We start from the raw sequence: 20,754 nt of genomic DNA, 5'->3' as shown, positions 1-20,754 counted from the left end.
ACCTTCCTTTAGAGGAGGAAGTGATACCAGAAGAATGTTATGGCTTTCAGAACTTCGGCCTCCTGACATTTTCTTCCTGACGTGTTACCGTATCTCTGTCCAGTGAGAGCCTCTGCAATTGCTGATTTAAATCCCTGTAATAGGAAAGGCTGCATCTCCACTAGTCCTTAATGGGGAGAAACAAATCCCTTTTTTTTCCTCTAAGCTAGATCAACCGGGTCCCTTTGACTTTGACCTTTTCTCCAATTCAGGTTAATGATGCACCCAGTGTTAGATATCACTTAGGTAATTGAAAGCCATCTAAAACCAGTGGGCTGTTTTTTGTCAGATAAGTTGGATTTAAATTCTGTTTTGTTTTGTTTTGTTTTTGACAAAATAATTCTGGGAAAAGCTTTTAGACCCATTTAAAATCAGAGCCATTAAAAAAACTATATCTTGCTCAGTGTCTAGGGATTTGTTATTTGGTTGTGTTTTGTATGTCGGTAGTAAAATTCTATTTTGTTGTAGATATTTTTATTCTTCCTAATTGTGGGACTTAGGTGCAGCTTGACCTCCTGCAATTGAGGAAAATTATTAACTTTTTCTTTGTTTTTAACTCCCCTTTGCACGTAAGTTTTTAACAAATGTTAGATCACCGGTGTGTCTCTGTAGACTCCGGGCTAGAGCGGAACTTGGCTTTGCGTGGCACCTGGCCAGTGGGTGTCCCCCTGAGCCGGTACTCTTCTGTGCTTTCGTCCTGATCCTCCTCTGCTTTATAATAAGTCTCTGGAGCTCTGTTACTAATGAGTATGTGGCATCTGTGTCCATAATGACCCCCAGACCGCTCTGCTCATGCACAGCTAAAACTCAGTGACAACTGCAGAAACCGGAGAGCCAGGCCTGGGGTTACCTCATCCAGATTTAATTAAAGCAAGGGAAAAAATGGTTTAAAGAATCTTATTTCCCTCATTCCTTGGCCTGGTTCACAGAGGACTCTTGACTGTTAACCTCCTTATATGAGGCTTTTTTGGGAATGTTGGAGAAAGACATTGGCTTCTTATCTATAATTTTTTTTCTGAAGACTGCTACATGATAAATTCCATACCCACGTGTGATAAATTCTGTACCCACATGTATGCCTGTACATTTTGTCAAATTATCTTCAGGTAGATGGTGTCCATCATGACTTTTCACCTTTAAATACTTAGACCAACATAAATAAGACAGTGTCCTACGACCCAGGCTCAAATTTCTCAGGTATCCTGAATATGTCTAAAATAATACTTTCTCCTCAAACTAGCATGCTCTCAAGTATACATTTACTGTATCTAGACTACTGGTCCTACCTCGTCACTTGACCCTTGTCTTTGACATTGTCAAATTTTAGGACAATTGACAATGTCACGTTTTGTCTTTGACACTGAGTGGACACCAGTTTGATTTCTTATGGCTTGTCCCACATCCTGGATTCATCTGATTGCCTCCTTACATTACTGATGTTCCTTTGTTTCTCCGTTCTCTACATTTTCTGTCCATTGGAAATCGGGTCTCAGTGTCTGATGAGATTCAGGTTTAACATTTTTCAAGACTATTTCACAGTCAAAGCTATTTTGTGATCCTGTCGAGACACAGTGTATCATCCTGTTTTTAGTTAAACCAAGTTTGATGTTTTTATTAATACGGTCTTTTGTTTTAAAGTTCTCAGCTGTTTCTGCTTAGCTTCCATGCCATTCTGAAGGGAGGAAAATGTTTAATACAAACATTAGGATTCAGGTTGTTTATGAATTAAATATAGCAATCTTAAAGTTCTTTAGTTTGTCACATGTGTGTTTTCCTGATTTAAGGTCAAAATACCATTTTGCTTTTAAATGTCCTTTATAAAGTAATTAAAAAAAAAAAAAACATGCAGTGAAGTCTATCTCCCTTATCTTCTCCCCCGCCCATTCCCCCCACACAACACCCGTTTTCTGTGAGCCTGCTAACTAAGAACCTCCATTCAGTTGACACTGAATTTCGAATGGTTAAGGGACCAATCAGTAAACCGGTTTTGCCTACTTAATGAACTTAGGAGCGTGGGTCACAGAGTGGATAATTTCAGTGCTTTGTTTGTTTTGGATCTTTATTATAGAGCAATGGAGGAACAAAGCGGCAAAAGATAAGTCATCAAAATTACATAGCCTATCAGAAGCAAGTCATCCGGCGCAGTATGCGACATAGAAAAGTTCGTGGTGAGAAAGCACTTCTTGTTTCTGCTAATCAGACGTTAAAAGAACTGAAAATTCAGGTGAGGAAAACAGAACTTTTGTTGAAGTACGCTTTGGACCTTGAGGACCTTCCTGAGTTGCTTCTCCTTAAGTTTATATACTTGTCTCTGTTTTCTTTCTTCGTCGGCCATTTTAATTGTAACCTCGTCTGCTCATAGTCTTAATCCATTGAGCAGGGATTCTTTTGATTTCACAATAATGCCTAAATTGACATAAATCTCTCTTATAGAAAGGCTTAAAATTTTCAAAATAGCTAAGAATCAGGGGCCCCAGACTGGCTCAGTTGGAAGAGCATGTGACTTCTGGTCTCAGGGACATGAGTTCAGGCGCTTGGCTGAGCACAGTTCTTGAAAAATAAATTTTTAATGTTTTTTTGTGTTTTTTTTTTTTTAAAGATTTTATTTATTTATTTGAGAGAGGGAGAGAGATCACAAGTAGGCAGAGAGGCAGGCAGAGAGAGAGGAAGGGAAGCAGACTCCCCGCTGGGCAGAGAGCCTAATACGGGGCTCTATCCCAGGATCCTGAGATCATGACCTGAGCTGAAGGCAGTGGCTTAACCCACTGAGCCACCCAGGTGTCCCTAAAAAGTTTTTTAAACCAGACAAAATAATCAGGAATCTGTGTGAAGGTGAAAGTGGTTTGGATTGCGAAAACTTGAGCAGGTTCTGAGTAGCTTTACAAAAATGAGAAACAGCGAGAGCCATTTAACTTGCTGCTGCCAAGGCTGTTCTAGAATCATCGTTCCCTCGATATATCGTGCCCTGTGTTTTCTTTTGGCCACTTGATAGGTAATCGATCCAGTTACCAGGATCTGCTGTGAAAGGGAAGGGGACGGGAGCTGCTTCATTGTTGGTTCACTCCGATGAGTCAGGAATTCTGTCACAGTATTTTTGGTGTCAGATGAGTCTTCCTGCTAAAATTTTAAACTTCCCTTTACCGTGTCTTATTATGGAGTGGTGTTTTCCAAATTGGTTTTTAAAGATTCATTTTAGATCACTTTCCTCCCCATCCCTCCCCGCCGCTTCTCCCAAACAAGCATCGGTTTGCACATCAGTTCAGTGAATGCCAAGTGGGCATTATGAGAATGCTTCGTGATTTTGTTATTTCTGGGTCTCAGTACAAAAGTAGTGTAAATGAGCGTGGCACTGGTGTGTCCCAAGATCTAGGCAAGAGGGGCTGATAAGTTCAAGATGTCCAGGAAGAAAATCTGGCCGCTAATCTGTTTCAGGCACTGATACATATCCAAAAAGTTGACCAGATTTCCCTCTTTGCTACTTTCATGTGGCATAGTTTCCTGGTTCTGCATTTTTTCTTGCTGCTGATATTTATCATTGTAATTGAGGCAAAAGTACAGGCTTCTTTTGAGGGTGTTATATGTTCCAGATTGTCCTGGGGACATTATTTCCCTTGGTTGAACCCGTGGCTCTGAAAATAAACGTGTTGGCATAATATCTTTACTCTGTTATTGTACCTTTTACATCTGAGAAAGCTTGTTTCTGTCTCCGGCTTTTTGCCTGTCAGTGGTAAACCTCGAACATTCAGAACCTTGAAATTACAAAAAGAGCCCCTGTGGATAAAGACATTCAAAAAGCCTGTTCTGCTTTCTGCTTTTATTACGGACTACCATTTTTGAAGAACAAATCAAAAGTCAGCAGAAATAATCCTCCGTGTAGGACCATGTTACCTGCACCGAGCTGCTGTTTGAAGCGGAGCCACAGTTCAAATGAAACCCCCGATGTGCTCTTCCTGGATGGGTCCTTTGCAGTGGTCTCCCCTCCCCCACCAGGGCTTTGAGGGCGCTGTGATCCAGAGTCCAAACAAAGGGCAGTGAAATGTAATTTTCCGTCGCTGCTCAGTGGTGGTGTCTTTGTATGCTTCCACTAGAGGTGACCTTTTGCCTGGCAGCCTGGCCAGCAATGTGGTTTGTAGTGGGCATGCGTGGGACCCTCAATTAGTGGTGGTGGGTGAGGGTGGTTTTTTGGGGGGGGGGTATTTTCGGTTTTTTTCTTAAAGTATGTAATGCCTTTTTTTAATGTTTGATAGAGCCTTTCTTCTGAGGGATGTTGCATTTGCAAGTTAACAGGAGGACAACCTTTGTAAAATTGTAAATGTTTTATTCTGCACACGGTCCATTTACAATTTCTTAAAACCTTAAGGAGCTTGCCTTGCCTGATTATTAATTCATCCACCTCTGATACCGTAAAGTAAATGGAAGTACAATTGATTCATCTCCTTTCACAGAAGATGTTCAGTGTTTAATTGTATTATTTCATTTTCCCCAAGATAGGTTTTGAGCGGGCGATGGTGCCTGCCTTAGAGAGGAGGAGACGTTGGCACAGGTTAAATGGCTGGCAGCTGAAGGCTAACCGTGGGTTTCCTTATTTTAGCCCCCCCCCCCCCCCCGGCACTGTGGCAAGCAGTCCAGAGCCGCTCCCTGTTAGGGAACAGGGCTCTCGTTGTTCCTCGTGTGCTGCATAGATCAGGGATTCTGCACCTGCTTGATAAAGAGGCCCATATCAGAGTAATTATACTCAGACGTTTTCATGGTTTGTGAATTACTGTACCAGAGGCCTCCATGCCTTTGATTGTCCTGTTCCCTCATTCTGAAAGAGCGTTTTCTCCTCACTAGTGAGTACTTGTTTCTCTTCCGTAGCATCCCTTCTACAGACCTGCCTGTGCCTCCAGCTGTCGAACCAACTCTTTCCTTCTGTCCTCCCCAGATCTGACATATGCCTTCTCCCAGCGTCTAGGCTACGTTGTTCTGCCCTCGCTTTCTGAACCCCTCCGGGGTGGGATTATGCACTCACTTGTATATTTCCAGCACGGAGCAAAGCGTTCTACTCATGGTGGCTTCTTAATAAAAGCTTCATTAGTTGTTGGATGAATTTTATTAAGTGTCCTTGTCTGTGTCCTCAAAACGTAAAGTACTGAGCATCAGCCCCTCAGTGAGGGTGCTGGTGGCTGGAGCTATGTGCTTTGTCCAACCTCGTGGGGTTTGGGGATGTGAGCAGGCATTCCTGTAGGCCAGCAGCTGTGACATCGCCCACAGTACGCTGGCCCTAGACACCTCCACCGAAACTCTTTCTTCCTCCCGGGTCCCCTTTGTTAATCCCGGGCTGGCTGTTTCTGCCTGATAACTGCCCGGCCGGCTATGATAGACATGTCCTGGTAGTGCTTCTTACCAGTTTACGGTTATGGATACGCAGGCAGATCATTGATATCAGTGCCCGTGAACCACGGAGTTGTCTCTGGTTTTTGTTTTTGTTTCTTAAAGATTTCATTTATTTACTTGACAGAGAGCGCATATAAGCAGGGGGAGCAGCAGGCAGGAAAGAAGCCCGATGTGGGGTTCTCCCAGGACCCTGGGCCGGAGGCAGATGCTTAACTGAGTTACCCAGACATCCCGATCCATCTCTATTTGCTTCTCGGGAGCTGATGTCCTTTTGTGAAGTCCAGTTAAGATTCTGGCCTAACCAGAAGGAACTGGGGGAGGAGGCCGCTGTTCTTACCCTTGTTCTTACTTTTCTGTGTGCCACTCTCAAAATCACATTTCTACTTAGGATCTTCCTAGCCTGGAAAGCTCTTGGGCCCTATTATACACACAGTTGGCTCAGGGTTGCTTTGTCCTTCCAGACAGAGAGAGTAGAGGAGTTGAGTGCGTATAAAGGTAGAATAGTTTTCCCACAACATCGTGAATATTGGTGTAATAAAACATACATGTCATAAAAATACACGAAGAATTGAATAAGTTATGAAGCATTATAAAGTGAATTCTCTTTAAAGATTTACTTATTTTGGGGGGAGGATGGGCAGAGAAAGAGAGTCTTTTTTTTTTTTTTAAGATTTTATTTATTTATTTGACATACAGAGATCACAAGTAGGCAGAGAGGCAGGCAGAGAGAGAGGAAGGGAAGCAGGCTCCCTGCAGAGCAGAGAGCCCGATACAGGGCTCGATCCCAGGACCCAGAGACCATGACCTGAGCTGAAGGCAGAGGCTTAACCCACTGAGCCACCCAGGCGCCCCCAGAGCAAGGAAGTCTTAAGCAGATTTCGCACTTAGCGCAGAGCCCAACACAGGGCTGGATCTCACAATCCTGAGATCTCAGGTTCCTGTCCAAGGCCAACTCCTCCTTGCCCATCCACTGGTAATTACTCTCCAGAAATGATAAAAATAAGACATTTTTGTAATGTTGAAAAAAATGTGTATTATGCATATGTTTCTGAATGTATTTTTTCATTTTTAACAATTGGCTTGAATTAAGGTAGAATGTATATATATATGGTCCCTTCCCTTAAGAAATTCATATTTTGGGGGCTTCTGGGTGGCTCAGTCTTTTAAGCGTCTGCCTTCAGCTCAGGTCATGATCCAGAGTCCTGGGATCAAGTCCCATGTTGGGCTCCCTGCTCAGCAAGTGGCTTGCATCTCCCTCACCCTCTGCTGCTCTCCCTGCTCATTCTCTCTCACTCCCTTGCAAATAAATAAATAAAATTTTAAAAAGAAAGAAAAGAAATTCATATTTACAGTGGTCTTAAGCGGAATTACATAGTTGAGGCTTGCTGAAGGAATTAAAACCGAAAGAAGAACCCAGATGGCCCGCTGGTTAATTTAAATATGGTCTTAGGAAAGAATTTGGACTTGACTTGACCAAAGAATGTCGGACCTCGGCACAGTGAGAGCGACCGTGATTTCCTTGCCCAGGCCCTAAAGCCAGAGGAGCCGTCAGCGTGCTCCTCCTTCTCCTGGGATTTCCCCGCACCCGTACTCTTGAGGGGGCACAGCACTCAACAGAAGGATTGTGGATATAATTGTTCTCTACCAACCCCTCTAAGGATGTTCCCTGATATGCTGGGATGATAGTCTCGGTGGGAGAGCAGCCAGTGGGCTGACTGTACAGAGTAGTATCTTGTAGTCTGAAGACTTGTTTGTTTTAAAGGATCCGTGTGTTCACTCATTCAGATCGGGCGTAAGTCGCGGTATTTTGCCTTATGCGCACTTTCTTTTGTATTGGCACAGATCATGCATGCGTTTTCGGTTGCTCCTTTTGACCAGAATCTGTCAATCGATGGAAAGATTCTAAGTGACGACTGTGCCACCCTCGGCACCCTCGGCGTCATTCCCGAATCTGTCATTTTGTTAAAGGTAGGTAAAGGCTCCTTACCTGAGGAAGTTCTAGAAGGTTTTGGTGACCTGCACCCACGCGTAAACTACTGGTTGACAGGGGTCAAGATGGCCTCTGGTCCTCGGCAGGGCGTGGTAGTGAGCAGCCGCCGGGAGTTTCTGCTGGCTTCCGGATTCTCCGGCTCTGGCTGAGCCACAAGAGACTGAGAGGAGGTCCAGACATCGTTGGTTCTTGTGGGGTTTTCATAAGTTTTTTTAAAGTAATAGAGATTTAGCCTCTGCCCAAACTTGTGGGTCAGCAGAATTACTTAACCATACTTCTGTTAAACCGTCCTCTCTTTTCCTTGGTCTTAGAAGCACCAGCCAGTCAAGCTAGGAAGCAAATACAAGACGCGAGGTTTGGCCACAACGGGCAGAATACTTCTGGTTGTCTAAATGGGATTCTTGGCCAGACCACGGAGATTGACTTTGGGTAGAGTAGAGTTAGGAGAGGTGAGAAGAGTTTTAGAAAGGAGGGGTATCTGAGAGGTTGTCAGGGAAAACGAGTCATGAGCTGGCCTCATTAGCCAGTCCTTCCCTTACTCTCTCCCTATGGCTGGGTTGCCTCGCTTCCCTTTGCCTCTTCGGTTTCTGGGCTAGAAGTATCCCCACTGTGCCAAACACCACTGTGTCACATGGTAGAAGATTTGTCAGGTTTTTGAACTGGGAAGTATATGCTTTTCATACCGTGGAGCCTCAGTGCTGGGGAGATGCATTAGGCCCTTGACACCACAAAGCACTCCCGTGCCCACCCCTCCACCCTAGTCCGACCACCCTCCCCCTTCCCTCTGTTCACTTTGCTTTTCCTGCAACTGTAGGTTTGGTGGAATTATTTTGAAGACGTAAAGTTGCCAAGTACCTAAGGACCCTCCAAAATTTCTGAAACGACCTGTGTTAACCAAAGGGCTTGTCCTTCAGGCGGGCAGCTAGAGTCTATACTGGTCATTGGCCTCTTGGCCCGCGCAGCTCACCCTGCCACAAGCTTGTGTTCCATGCTGGCTTCTGTCCTGGAAAGGCGATGGGTGTTTTGTTCTGGTAGCAAGGAGGGACACAAATAAATGTCTTTTTAAGCTAACACATTTTTTTAGGGGACCAGTCTGACTTGGTTTCCATCTGACTCGCTCTGTCACCATCACTGCTGGCTTCCTAGCTCCTGTAACTTCCATCTTCACTTTGTAATCTTATGAGATCTAAACATTTCCATTTCAAAAAGTGTTTTTAGGAGCAGGAGAACAGCACCACAGATGATGTAGTTTTGGAGGTGATGAGTCTAGACCTTCGTTGTTGTTGGCAGGGGTATCCTCTGTTAGTCCTGGACGTGGCTGGCTGGGCCAGAAGTCTGTTCTCTGCCGGTGCTCGCATCTGTGTCCTGTGGCCACACTTGTCGCCTCATGGGCCCGACCCATGTCAGGAAGGTCTGGCCTCCTCCTGCTCCAGGCTCCTGCTTCCCCAGGTCTTGAATTCTCTTCCTTTGTCTTTCTAGGCTGATGAGCCAATTGCGGATTACGCCGCAATGGATGACGTCATGCAAGGTAAAGACCGACTCGTTCGAGGAATTTGTTGCTTAACTTGTCAGAATGAGGGGGAATTACACCGAGTGATGCATTTACTTTTGACTTCGAGAAAAGTTCTACATGATGATAGGGTGGGATCTTACAGGATCTTAGAAGCTCAGATCAAGGGAAAGATACAGACAACAACTAGGGAAATGGAAAGCCAAGAAAAAAGTAATAATTATTTAGCTGACCCACGGAAGCCTGCGTACGTGTGAGTCTGTAAATGGAAGAGGTCTATAAGAAGCCAAGTTCATTCAGATACCAGAGCCTGACACCAGAAGGAGGGCGACTGCTCACAGCCCCTCCCTTGACATCCTGTTACTGCTCTTTCCCCTACCTGTGCCTCCTGTGGCCACCGAGGTTGTGGGGCGCCTCTGGCCTTTGAAGAACTTCACCAATTTCAACCATGAAGGCAAGAAAGAACCTGTTCATAGCACTTAGGAAGAGCACTCCTGGCTTTTTGTTCAGATGCTGGCAGCCATCTCTGCCTCCCATACCGGAAGTCAGAGATCCCGCTCTGGGGAGAGTGGCCAATTCAAAAATGTCACCTATAGAAATCTGTTGTTTTTTTAAGTGATTCATCTTCCAGGTACCCTTCAGGGAAGCTCTCCAGCGCTCCCTGAACAGCGTCCTTACTCTTCAGTAGGTGAGAGGGGCAGCTCCAGACCCCCTGGCATTGGGGGTGTGAGAGCATGGAACCTAAAGGCTCTGTCTGCAGACCGTGGGAAAAAAAAAAAAGAGAGACCAGAAAAGCAGTTGATGCAGGAAGCATATGAAAGCTTAAAAATTAACTCTGTGTAATATAGAAAAACTATATAGCCAGGGGACTGGTTTGAAGGAACACTCAGAACAGAAAGGAATTCATGAAATTAAAAAACAATTGCGCCAAGGGCCCAATACCGTAAGTGAAAATCTAGGGATGGGAAGATCCTAAAAGCATCCAGAGATGCAAAGGAAAGTGAGTCGCACTCATAGGGTGAAGAGTGAAGGAGACAGGTGCGAGGAGCTGTGCCCACAGGCTTCTGAGGAAAACTGAATTCCAATCAGAATTCTACAACCAGACAGACTTTATTCTACCCTCATGTTTCATGGCTTTTTGTGAACACATGTGAGGCCTCAAAACACTTCTGTCCAGTGCACCGTTTGCCAGGATACGATGGAAGGGTGTGCTCCACTGAAACAAGGGTGTAAGTCAAGAAAGAATTGAATGTTGGAACAAAAACGTAGGGATCCAACAAAGGAAAAATGTCCTAGAAGATGGTGAAGGGGAGTCCTGGAAGAGAAGCTCTGCAGCAGACAGCATGATCGCCTCAAGCCCGGGTCGCGGCCACGCGGGCTGCGGCGGTCCATGTCTGCAGGGCAACGTGGAAGTGACGGATGGCCGTCGGGAGGTTTAACGTCTTTAGAAGAGCTTCTGCTTGAGTTGGAGATAGTACAGAGAAAATGGAAGTCATAAATAATGCGGCAGTTACCAAGACCTAAAAGAAAGAAAAAAGTCCTCCCAAACAGGAAATACAACCAAGGTACACGAAGCAGTTAGACTGCGAGCACTGTTCAGAGAGGAAAAATATTGGGACTACCGGAGACCCAAGGGCTTAAAAACACCTCTGTCAGGAGGATACATGGGTTAAGGGGCAGGTGGTGTGTTAAGAGTTGGTAGAAGAACTAAATGTTTATCTTTCGATGAGGAAGCTAGTAGATATCCTCTAAAGTTAGGAACTAACAATATGGTTGACCCTTGAACAGCATGGCTTTGAGCTGTGCAGGTCCACTCATACGTGAGTTTGTTGTTTTTTGTTTTGTATTCTTTTTTTTTTTTTTTTAAGATTTTATTTATTTGACAGAGAGATCACAAGTGATCTCACAGTGAGATCACAAGTAGGTGGAGAGGCAGTCAGAGCTGGGGGGGTGGGGGGAGCAGGCTCCTTGCCGAGCAGAGAGCCTAATGCAGGGCTCCATCCCAGGGCCCTGAGATCATGACATGAGCTGAAGTCAGAGGCCCAACCCACTGAGCCACCCGGGCACCCCATTTGTTTGTTTGTTTGTTTTGTTTTGTTTTCTCAGTACGTGTACGTACAGCACTATAAATGTATTTCCATTAACATTTTTCTCAGGGCGCCTGGGTGGCTCAACCAGTTAAGCGTCTTGATTTTGGTTCAGGTCATTATCTCTGGGGCCCTGGGATTGAGCTCTAGGTCAGGTTCCCTGCTGAGTGGGGAGTCTGATTCAGGGTTCTCTCTCTCCCTCTGGCCCTCCCCCCACTTGCTCTCTCTCTCAAATAAATCTTTTAAAAAAAAAGGAAAAAATAACTTTTTTTTTTTTTTTTTTTTTTAGCTTACTAGATTGTAAGAATACAGTCTGTAATACATACAGCCTAACAAAATATGCCTTGTGTAACTGTTCTCAGGAAAGCTTCCAGTCAACTTTTGGGGGATTCTAAAAGTAAATGTAGATATTTGACCATGTAGTGAATCAGTGCTTCCAACCCTGAGTTGTTCAGGGGTCAACTGAATAAGCACATTCTCAGTCCAGAAGAAAGGGCTACCTGAGGCCTGAGTGGTTCATTCTAGAGAGTGGGGGGCTGGGGGTGGTGAGGGGGGGGCGACGCATCTCCAGAGGGCTTTCTCCAGACCTGCCTCCCCTGGTGTCCTGTAAAAGCTCTCTCCAGTTACAGCCATTCCTTTATTGTTTGACTTTTCAAAAGACGCACGTGTGTTGCTTTGATGAAAATAAGACAAGCAGAAAGATCATCTGTTTATTCTCACCCAAAACGTCAAAAGTAATCCTTATGGGTGAGTAAGGTAATGAGAAGTTATTTTAAACTTTCTGTCTTTAGGCAGCAAAGTGATATTACTGTTGTCTGTTCCAGCAATGTTTTCATCTTGGAATTATCTCTCTCTCTCTCTCTTTTTCCAGTATGTATGCCGGAAGAAGGGTTTAAAGGTAAGTTACATTTGTCATGTTTTGTTCATGAATGTCAAGAGTCCTACTGTAATTTTCTCTTAAAGCGAAGGCTATAATTTGATTTTAAAATTTAATTCAATCTGAGTCTCATGACTGAAGTTAATTTTAGTTAAATGCATTTTTTATTCAAGCTTCTTCATTATCGTTTTCAGCACTCGGGCCTCAGATAGGGCATGTGTGTTCACAGGATCTACTGCCAGATGTCCACTTTGCTTTCCCCTTCCCGGTCAGAGGGTCAGGGTGGGGATTAGCTGGCGGCGATTCGGCATTTATATTTACTCTTCCCAGTCCCTTCTGCCAGTTTCATCTTAGAGGAAAACAGTTTGTGTATCGCTGGTAAGAATTAGAGGAAAGGAATTTGATGAATTCTATCCGCTTTAATGAAAAGGTTTCGTTCATCTGTGGCGGACCCAGGCATTTCTTGCAGAATTACTTCGGATGGAGACGCACTGGTGTGTTGTCACCTCATGGCCACTGTAGTTGTGTACGCCAGTAATACTTATTAATTTGTCAAATACAGACCTTTGATATTTACAGATTTAACTCTTGCCATCCTGAAGCTTTCTGGCCTACTCCAGAGGTCCATGGCAGCTTGTGATTTTGCCAAGGAATGAGTTCGAATCAGATACCAGGGATTCTTTGCTAAAGCAAAGAGTGAGCAAAGCTCTGGCCTAAATAAAGCCTTCCTGTCAATGCAGCTTCGCTGCCTACACGTTACCATTACAAAGACCTCCTGATGTGGTTAAAACAAAGCAAAAAATTTCTTTATGAAACATGGGCATCAAATGAAAGCATCAGTGAAATCTGATTAACGTGTGTGAAGATACTGCGTAGGAAACACATGGCTTTCGACAGAAATATGATTTAGCCGAAAGCCTGGCGTCTGCTGATATTTTTTCTTACCCTTCAGCGTCAAGGGGCTGCTGTGCTTGTTTGTTAAGTTGGATATTCCCTGTTGATGATGCGTTCTTGGCAAATGGAGTACAGGAACTCTTACTTTTCAGTTCACAGCTGTACCTCCACGTGTGTTTCTTTTCCCAGGTACTGGTCTACTCGGACATTAATCTTTTGAACACTTGCTGACGGCTGAAGAAATAACCAGAAGGGAAGCGAGGAGCTTGGCATGTTAGGGCATTACCGAAAAAGTGGATTGAAGAATTAAACCATTCTAGGACTCTTCCAGAAGGCAGAGAACTCTTCCGAAGTGACTGTCCCAAATGCCTTATGTCAAATAAAGCAGATTGCACTGAAGGACATCAGACTTGAAGGAAATGTTTCAAATTTTATATTTAAGGGAGGGTGGTGGGTGGGAGGGGGCAAGTGCGGATCGAACCAGTTTAGTAGCAGTAACAGTAAATCATGTTTACATATGAGATTTATAGTCACGGGAGGGAATAAAGTTCTGTTATATTTCCTTGCTCGAATTTCATACCAGATGCATTGGTCCATAAAGGATTTGTATCACAATAGATGGGACAACATTCTGCTCTGAACTAAAAAGTAATTCTTTAGAGACATAACCTGCTTACCAATACCTGTCTTTGATTCATATTTTACTTTCAATAAAGCATGAAAGTGAAGAACTTGCCGTCCTTGTGGAAAAGTGTCTTCAGATTAGCCTCCTCTACGCGCCGGCCCCAGCGCACCCGCGTACACACAGCCCAGCGGTCCCTCTCTCGGCGTTGGGTCAAGGCGGAGGCACCCGGATGTCTCCTGCCTCGGCTTGGGCTTCCGTGCTCTGGCTTTCATGTGTTCAGAAAGGATGGCGAATGTCTGTCGTGTGGTAGCATCTTCCTCCAGTTTTGCTCTTTATTCACAATCGGGAAATCGAGTACACCTCGCACTTATGAAAAATCTGACCACCTGCCTTATCAGAAGAGTAACAGTGGACTGAAGCACGTTCGGATAACACAAGGTTTTTCTAAAATGTCTTCTTCCCATTTTCCAGGTCTACCATTTCTTGGATCGTGCCTCTGTTTTTGAAACATTCCTCTGAAATGTCCAGAAAGGAGCTTTTAGATCACTTTGTTTAAACAAAAAAGTGTATGGATGGGGTGTGTTGTTTTAGCCAACCCAGGATTATGGTTATTAACGGCACACAACGGAAATAACAATCTTAAGAATATTGGGGGGGTGGTAAATGGCCCTTAGGATGAGTGGGTCTCACCGCTTTCTGGTAAGTGTGTGCCCGTGTTTGCGGCAGAGATGCTGAGTCACACGTCTCTTGCGAACACATTTTTAAAGTCTTGGGTTTGTGCTAGGCTCCGCCCTCCCCCCATTTATTCCCCTGAAGATTTAAACTCAAATAATGGATGGGGGAGGCAGGTTTCAATTTGAGGACCGGTAACCTTTTGAATAGCTCTTTTTATCTGAGTAATTATGGCTGTTTGGTAAAATTACAACTTCTTGCTTGTGTTTCCCCTGTGTGTGTGCCGTGTCTCCAGTCTGTGTCCCCTGACAGGGCGGGGTGGGTGGGGCGTTTCATGAGCCTGAGTGGGAGAGTGGGAGCTGCTCACTGGAAAGCCACCCTAGGAACCAGCTGCTCCCATCTTGAGGTCAGTCCGGGAGCGGACTCCAGAGTTGAGATCGCCGATAGCTAATGCTGAGTTTTAGGGCCCAGTCTTTTATTTCACTCCAAAGAAATGAAGCTGGAACATAAAAGTATTAACATACTAATAAGCAGGTTACTCTCTCTCAAGGTAAAGATGTGAACAAATTCAATTAGTGCTCAGTGCAGCAGCTTCTCTTTCCATACAGAAAAGCTATTCAGCTGAAAAGGGGTCCTTTCTGGGGACTGACACGTGTCACCCCCAGAAATCAGATTTCTTTTAACCAGTTCGCTGTTTATAACAGTTTTAAAACCGATTACTTGAGTCTTTACCTCGCCTTATGCAACGATACAAAATAATAGCCTTTTGGAAGCCTGCCCTGGGGTGGGAGTGGGCAAGGTCCCGCTGGAGGTGGCGCCAGGCGGCTGTCTTTCTCCTCCCCTGACAACTTACCTTGTCGGACCTGAGCGCTGTGGTACTTTATCAGAAATGCAGGAGGGGCGCCTTGGCGGCTCAGTTAAGCGTCCTCCTTCAGCTCAGGTCAGGATTCTGGAGTCTTGGGAGCTGAGCCCCGCATGGGACTCCCTGCTCAGGGGAGTCTGCTGCTCCCTCTCCCTCTGCTCCTCTCGCTCACTCTCTCAAATAAATAAAATCTCGGGGAAATAAAATGCAAAAGGTCAAGAGGCGTTTGGGGGTGGCACTGGTCTGGTTGAGCTGGAAGAGTGTGTGTCTTGACCTCACAGTCATGACACGGAGGCCCACACTGGAGTAGAGAGGACTTAAATGCAGGAGCTCAGGCCCTGGACACAAGATCTTTGCTCCTCGAGGTTGAAAAGCCTTGGCCTGAGGCGTGTGACCTCTTTCTCACCCACAGTCAGCAGAGTGACAACATGTCTGCACGTGTTCAGTGTCCTCCCCCGGGGAAACCAGGTACCAGGTACAACCTTAAACCCAGTCCTTGCTTTGTATTTACAAATACGTGGGGCCCCCGTCTTGTGGGCTGTGACCCCTCTGAAGTGTAGAGACTCTCCATTAGGTTTTTTCTGCTGTGCGCCAGAGCAGTTGCTGGAGGAAGGTATTAGGAACCCTGAATTGTCCCCCTTGCATTTCTGACCACTCCTTAAACCCAGACTACTGCGCCCTGCAGGCCGTGCTGGCCTACTTGTTGACATTACCTGAAATGCAGGTGGCCGTTTGGACGTCTTCAATCCCTGGGGAAATCTTCCTGTGTATTAATGAACCTTGTTGTTTAGAATTCCTCTTACATTTCTGCAAAATTGAAAAGAAATGAGTGTCCCTTTATTTCCACGAAATCCTAATCCAGAGCAAATTTGTTTACTTGAAATCTCCGGTGAGTGGTCTGTGCGGTGAGGGACTTGTTGATCAGACCCTGGTTAATATTTGAAGCTGATTCTGGTACTGGAGAACCTGTTTCAAATGCCCGAGGGATGATTTATCTCTGTCCAAACAAGCTACCGAAGTGAAATGAGCATGAAAGCCTGTCCTTCCTGTTTCTGAATCATGGGGCGGTATCGCATCCTTTCTCTCTGGCATCGTAACGTTTGCTCAGTGTTACAGGGGACTGTGAACAGAGTTCAGTCCGAGGAAGAGCCGGCATTTTCATTTTAAGGAGATTATCACCCCTTTGCCAGCGCCCTACGTCCCACCCCCACCTCCGAGGCACAGGGTTTTGTTACCAGCTGTACCTCTGACTCTGAAGGCTAAGAGCAGTTCACTGCCCCAAAACCCAGACACTGTGTAGACCCAGTATCGCTGGGGATTTGAGCATCAACACTACTGGGATGCTTTGTTCATTAAAATACAAACTGAACATTCGTACATGGTACCCCGTAGATATTTCACTGACCCCGTGCCAGGTGAGGAGTCTAATAGATGGGTCCCTGGGTGGCTCAGTTGTTAAGCTTCTGCCTTTGGCTCAGGTCATGATCCCATCGTCCTGGGATCATCCTGGGATCGTCCCGTCCTGCATCGGGCTCCCCGCTCAATGGGGAGCCTGCTTCTCCTTCTCCCTCTCCCACTCCCCTGGCTTGTGTTTTCTCTCTTGCTGTGTCTCTCACTATCAAATTTTTTTTAAAAGTCCAGTAGACACAGAAAACCACCTCTCCATCTCCTACATCCCATTCCTTTGGTTTTTAAGTCTGGCTGTTAATCGGGCCAAGGAGTGTGCCAGCTGGTTGGTACAACACATACATGTGTAGGTGGCATTGAAATGGCAAGTTTTAGAAGTCGTGTCCCCTGGTTCCAGAAAATTCTACCATTTACCTTGTAACTAAGCAAAGTTACTTTGCTTTGTCTTAGTGTCCCAGTCTCTTAGAAGGGGGCAGTATTTGCTGCCTTGTATACCCTCCCACACTGAAGATCAAGCAGTAATAAACGTCCTTGGTGTGAAATGCTTTGTATTATTCCTTGTAATTAGAAGAACTCTAGTCTTTGTGAGGGGAAGCCATGGAATCTTCCACAAGTCTTCTAAAAGGGGTCATGGAGACTCATCGCCAAGTTGCCCCACACCCCTTCTCTCAAGTTCAGCCTGCACCTTATGCTGGAAGCCCTTAGAGCTAAAATCATGACTGGACAGGTGTTCAGTCGTCCTGTTACATAAATCTTACCTCTTGGCTGGTAAGAAAAATGAAGCCAGTGGCCAAACCATAAGCTTCCTCGATTCTGTTTGTTTGCAGGGTCATGTTGAAAGGTATTTGAAACACGTTTAGAATGTGTGTTGAAGATTTATGTCTTTGTGATGGGCAGGTCCTGCCCCAGAGGGGAGCTTCCGATGTTTTGATGGTCAATGCCAAGATCATCAGGAACAGGTTCCGGGAGCTTCAGAGGCAGGGCTGTGGGGGCACGGGGGAGCACGACGCAGAAGAATCCCGTGTTTTTGTATTTACCTCTTGAGACTTAAGTGTGTGTGTGTGGGGGGGGGGACTATTGACGAGTAGAGTACATGGAGAAGCATACCTGGGCTTCCCCTTTGCCACCAACTAAACCACAGGACCAGGTTTATCTGGTTGTGTACAGTTCAGAAGAATTGGTGACATTTCTTCATATCGTAAGATTTAAGTATCTTTTCTGAGCCTCGTGAGATTTTTGGGAAGAGGGGAGCTGCAGAATCCATCTCCTAGCCATTGCCAGGATGCTGCCTTACAGGGCACACTGGTCTGCCTTTAGTCCCAGGACCTCCATCACTTCCCCGAGCCTTTGCTGTGTGCCACCCAGGAAAGGCCAAGAGCAGGATCCCGAAGAAGCAGATTCTACTGCCAAATGGCCTCAATCCCGGGAGCAGAAGTGACACGTTGGTTCTTCCCCTGCTGTGTTTTTACACTTTCTCATTCATGAGGCTGTCTGGATTTTCTCTGAAGTTAGTCCTAAGAGCTTTTCCAACATAATTACTGTATTGATCTCAAATAGAGGGCATCGTCTGTTCTACCCCTCCCTGCAACATGCTTAAGGGGGAAAAAAAAAAAATCCCTGCTTTCAAGGACTTGGCTCCGACTGCCTAGGCCAGGGCCTGCGGAGGGAAACCGTCTCAGCCAGAGCAGGAGCCAGGCTTCTACTAGCAGCTGGAATGGAAGCTCGATTCCCAGATCTGTGTTAGTCCTTGCCTGGGGAGGCAGGCCCTGGGGCACAGAAAGTGGGGGACACACCCAAGGGAAACCAGAGAGCCTAGGCGGCCACTGCCTGGCTTCAGTCATTGCTGGTTGGCACACTGACCTCTTGGTTCCCCCTCCACTCCCCCCCATTCTCTGGTTTATTTGTTTCTAACCAAGGGAACACGAAGCTGCGACCGGCTCTTTATGTTCCTGGACAAATGCGTTCCACTTCGGGCCCAAGTGTTCTCTCTGAAAGGAAACTGGTTATATAGATGTCGTCAACCTTGCACTGGGTGGAAAGAGACCCTGGGGCCTTCTGCCTTGGGCTGCTCTCCCACACCCACCTACCCCCTTGAGGAAGCGCTAGGGAGTGCATTTGGAAAACCACCTGGCCAGACCACTCGAAGGACTCCCTTTTCTCGTTTTATCAGTCTGCAAGGTGCCTCTTCGGTTGGTTTTTACTGCCATTCTTCCTCTGCCTTCTCCCATCTGCAGCGCGCCCTGCTTCTCTGGATGAAAGGATCCATGCAGGGCTAGACTATCCAGAATTTTGGAACTAGAGGGAGGTGTTTATTTTTGTCTTACTGGGAGCCAGAGTTAGGGGAGTCAGGGGCTGGGCTGGATTTTACTTAGGTCTGCACCAAAAACCGCCCCAGCCCCAGAAAAGGAATCAACCTATTTTGTGCTAGACTGTTCCAGGTCCCCGAGTGTAGGCCCTCTGGCCGTCTTGTTCTTCACAGCTGCCACGTGAGCCAAATGAAATGTTCTCAGCAAGAAAAAAATGAATGAATACCCCAGGATCCGCTAGAAGCTCTTCTGTGCCAGTAAGACCCCTGGAGAGAGCTTTCTATTGCTTTGCTGTAAGCATGGTTGCCCCCCACCTTTGGGCTTGTCTCTTTTGTCCTCAAAATAGGGACTCCTTAAGCGATGCTCACATGAGCCAAAGACTTTTGTAACCCAACAGTGGGGCCCCTGGGGCAGCCAGCATCCGCATGGCAGCCTCCCACCCAACCTGTCTTTTTCTCACTGGGGAAGAACCGTCTTCCCATCCCACCCCCCCTGCGGCTCTTGTTTCCCAGCCCCTCCTAGACCTTACTCATGCTCTGTGCATAGTACACACCTTGGAGACCCACTGCGTCTGAGGTCTCTAACCTTGCTTTCCCTGCTGGGCGGCCCCTGTCCCCACTTTCCTCTCCTTTGATCCCGTGTGGGAAGGGGGATAGAGAGGGGAGTTCTGTGCAGGAGGCGGCTGCCCCTTGGGGGACTCCCTCCCGCATTATTCCGAGTTTACTGTTTGTGCCACCCACGTTTTCATTCTCCAGGCTTCTTAGATGTCAGACTTTTTGAAGCCAGCTTTCATTTTTCAGCAGTGGGGAGGGCAAGGGTGATGGCTAGGTTGCAGTATATTAAGTGTTTGAAAAAGAAAAGGCTTGTGCCCAGAGGCAGCCATGCGTGAGCGGTCAGTCCTGAGTGGTTTGGATTGAAATAGGCCAGAGAAAGTAAAGCTCTGGGGCCTTTGTCCAATCTTCCCTTCAACCCCCAGGCTCCATGCCAGGCTGCGTGCCCAGCCCCCTATGGCACGTGTTGCCTTCACCCCAGGGGCCCTGATGGTCTCAGAATGGTGCCCCCCAGAACACACTGGAGATTATAAGCCTCTTGCATTGAGGTTTTCTGTAAAGAGGAAAATGCTGTAATCGAAAGCTCCTTGATTATAAAGAAGGAATAGAGAGGCTTGGCACAGAAGAAGAATCTTCGTTCCTCGGCCTACTCGGCCAGGGTCGGGCACATGTGGTCCCCCGTGCCAGTAGGACCTTGGGCCCTTGGGGACTTTGGAGTCTGCCAGTCCGGACCATGAAAGGTCACAGCTGCCATAGCTCACCTCATGCGTTTTCACGCCCCTCTGCCTCTGTCTGCTGCCCTCGTGCTGGCTCGGGTGGGGCACCCTGGTCTCCGCTCACAGTCAGGAGTAGAACCATTAGCCATTAGCTAATCACCATTAGCCAGAGTTGGGAGCCCGTGGCCCCTCTGCCTCACAACAGGGAGGGGGAGGGCCTCTCCAGGGGAGGAGTCAGAGCAGGACAAGACACGGGGACTGTGGATCTATCTGACCCAGGGTACGAAACGAGGGAGGATGGGAGGCGCTGTGGTACTTCCGCGAACTCGGGGTATTTGCGTGTCCTTCCTGAGATGTGGGAGCCCAGCCCTGCTGGAGGCCTGCCGGCCCAGCACATGCTGCCCTGGGAGGCCATTAGGCATTCAGCCAGCCCATCTCAAATGGGATTTTATTCCACCAGGCATCTCCCGGGACCAGTGCCCTAATGAACATACCTGTCTGGGCCATCCATATGCCACAAAATCCCTTCTCCACCACCCTCCCCGGAAGTGCCTCGACCAGCCTCATTTAAATTCTGTCTCCTTACAGCTTTGAACCGAGCCTATAGCCTTAGTGCACCCGGAGGAGGTTCCAGGCCCAGGCCCAGTCCTGGTCAGGAAAGCAAAGGGTCCCCGGGGTGGGACCAGCCCCATGGCCAGCCACATGGCCAGTGCTTCATCGGAAATGTGGGAGCGTGGGTCCCAGGCCCTCTGCTGCAGGATCAGGCCACTGCTGTGCTGTTCGGAGTCTGAGAAGCCCTGGGCTGGGGCCTCCTTCCTGCCCATGGCTGGCCAGGGCTTGCA

At 46.8% G+C, this 20,754-nt stretch overlaps 1 protein-coding gene and 1 long non-coding RNA gene across 9 annotated transcripts in view; one reads left to right on the top strand and one right to left on the bottom strand.

Annotated features, from left to right (window-relative positions):
• Positions 1–13,509, top strand: part of USP48 (ubiquitin specific peptidase 48) — a 95,770-nt gene extending 82,261 nt beyond the window's left edge. For all 8 annotated transcript variants that reach the window (XM_082684579.1, XM_082684578.1, XM_082684585.1 and 5 more), the window contains 5 exons: positions 2,108–2,263; positions 7,258–7,383; positions 8,885–8,933; positions 11,874–11,900; positions 12,963–13,509. In XM_082684579.1, coding sequence (XP_082540705.1) covers positions 2,108–2,263; positions 7,258–7,383; positions 8,885–8,933; positions 11,874–11,900; positions 12,963–12,985 — 381 coding nt within the window. In that variant the 3' untranslated portion in view covers positions 12,986–13,509. The remainder of the gene's footprint in view (positions 1–2,107; positions 2,264–7,257; positions 7,384–8,884; positions 8,934–11,873; positions 11,901–12,962) is intronic.
• Positions 13,028–15,862, bottom strand: LOC309841547. Its single transcript, XR_014299180.1, has 2 exons — positions 15,646–15,862; positions 13,028–14,569 (listed from the first exon to the last, which is right to left on the bottom strand). It is a non-coding gene; the product is annotated as an uncharacterized lncRNA (long non-coding RNA).
• Between the last annotated feature and the right edge of the window lie 4,892 nt (positions 15,863–20,754).

This window comes from Mustela nivalis (assembly GCF_964662115.1).
Source record: "Mustela nivalis genome assembly, chromosome: 10".
NCBI classification, from domain to species: domain Eukaryota; kingdom Metazoa; phylum Chordata; class Mammalia; order Carnivora; family Mustelidae; genus Mustela; species Mustela nivalis.
The sequence above is the reverse complement of the archived record's forward strand: the minus strand, read 5'-3'. Positions and strand labels throughout refer to the sequence as shown.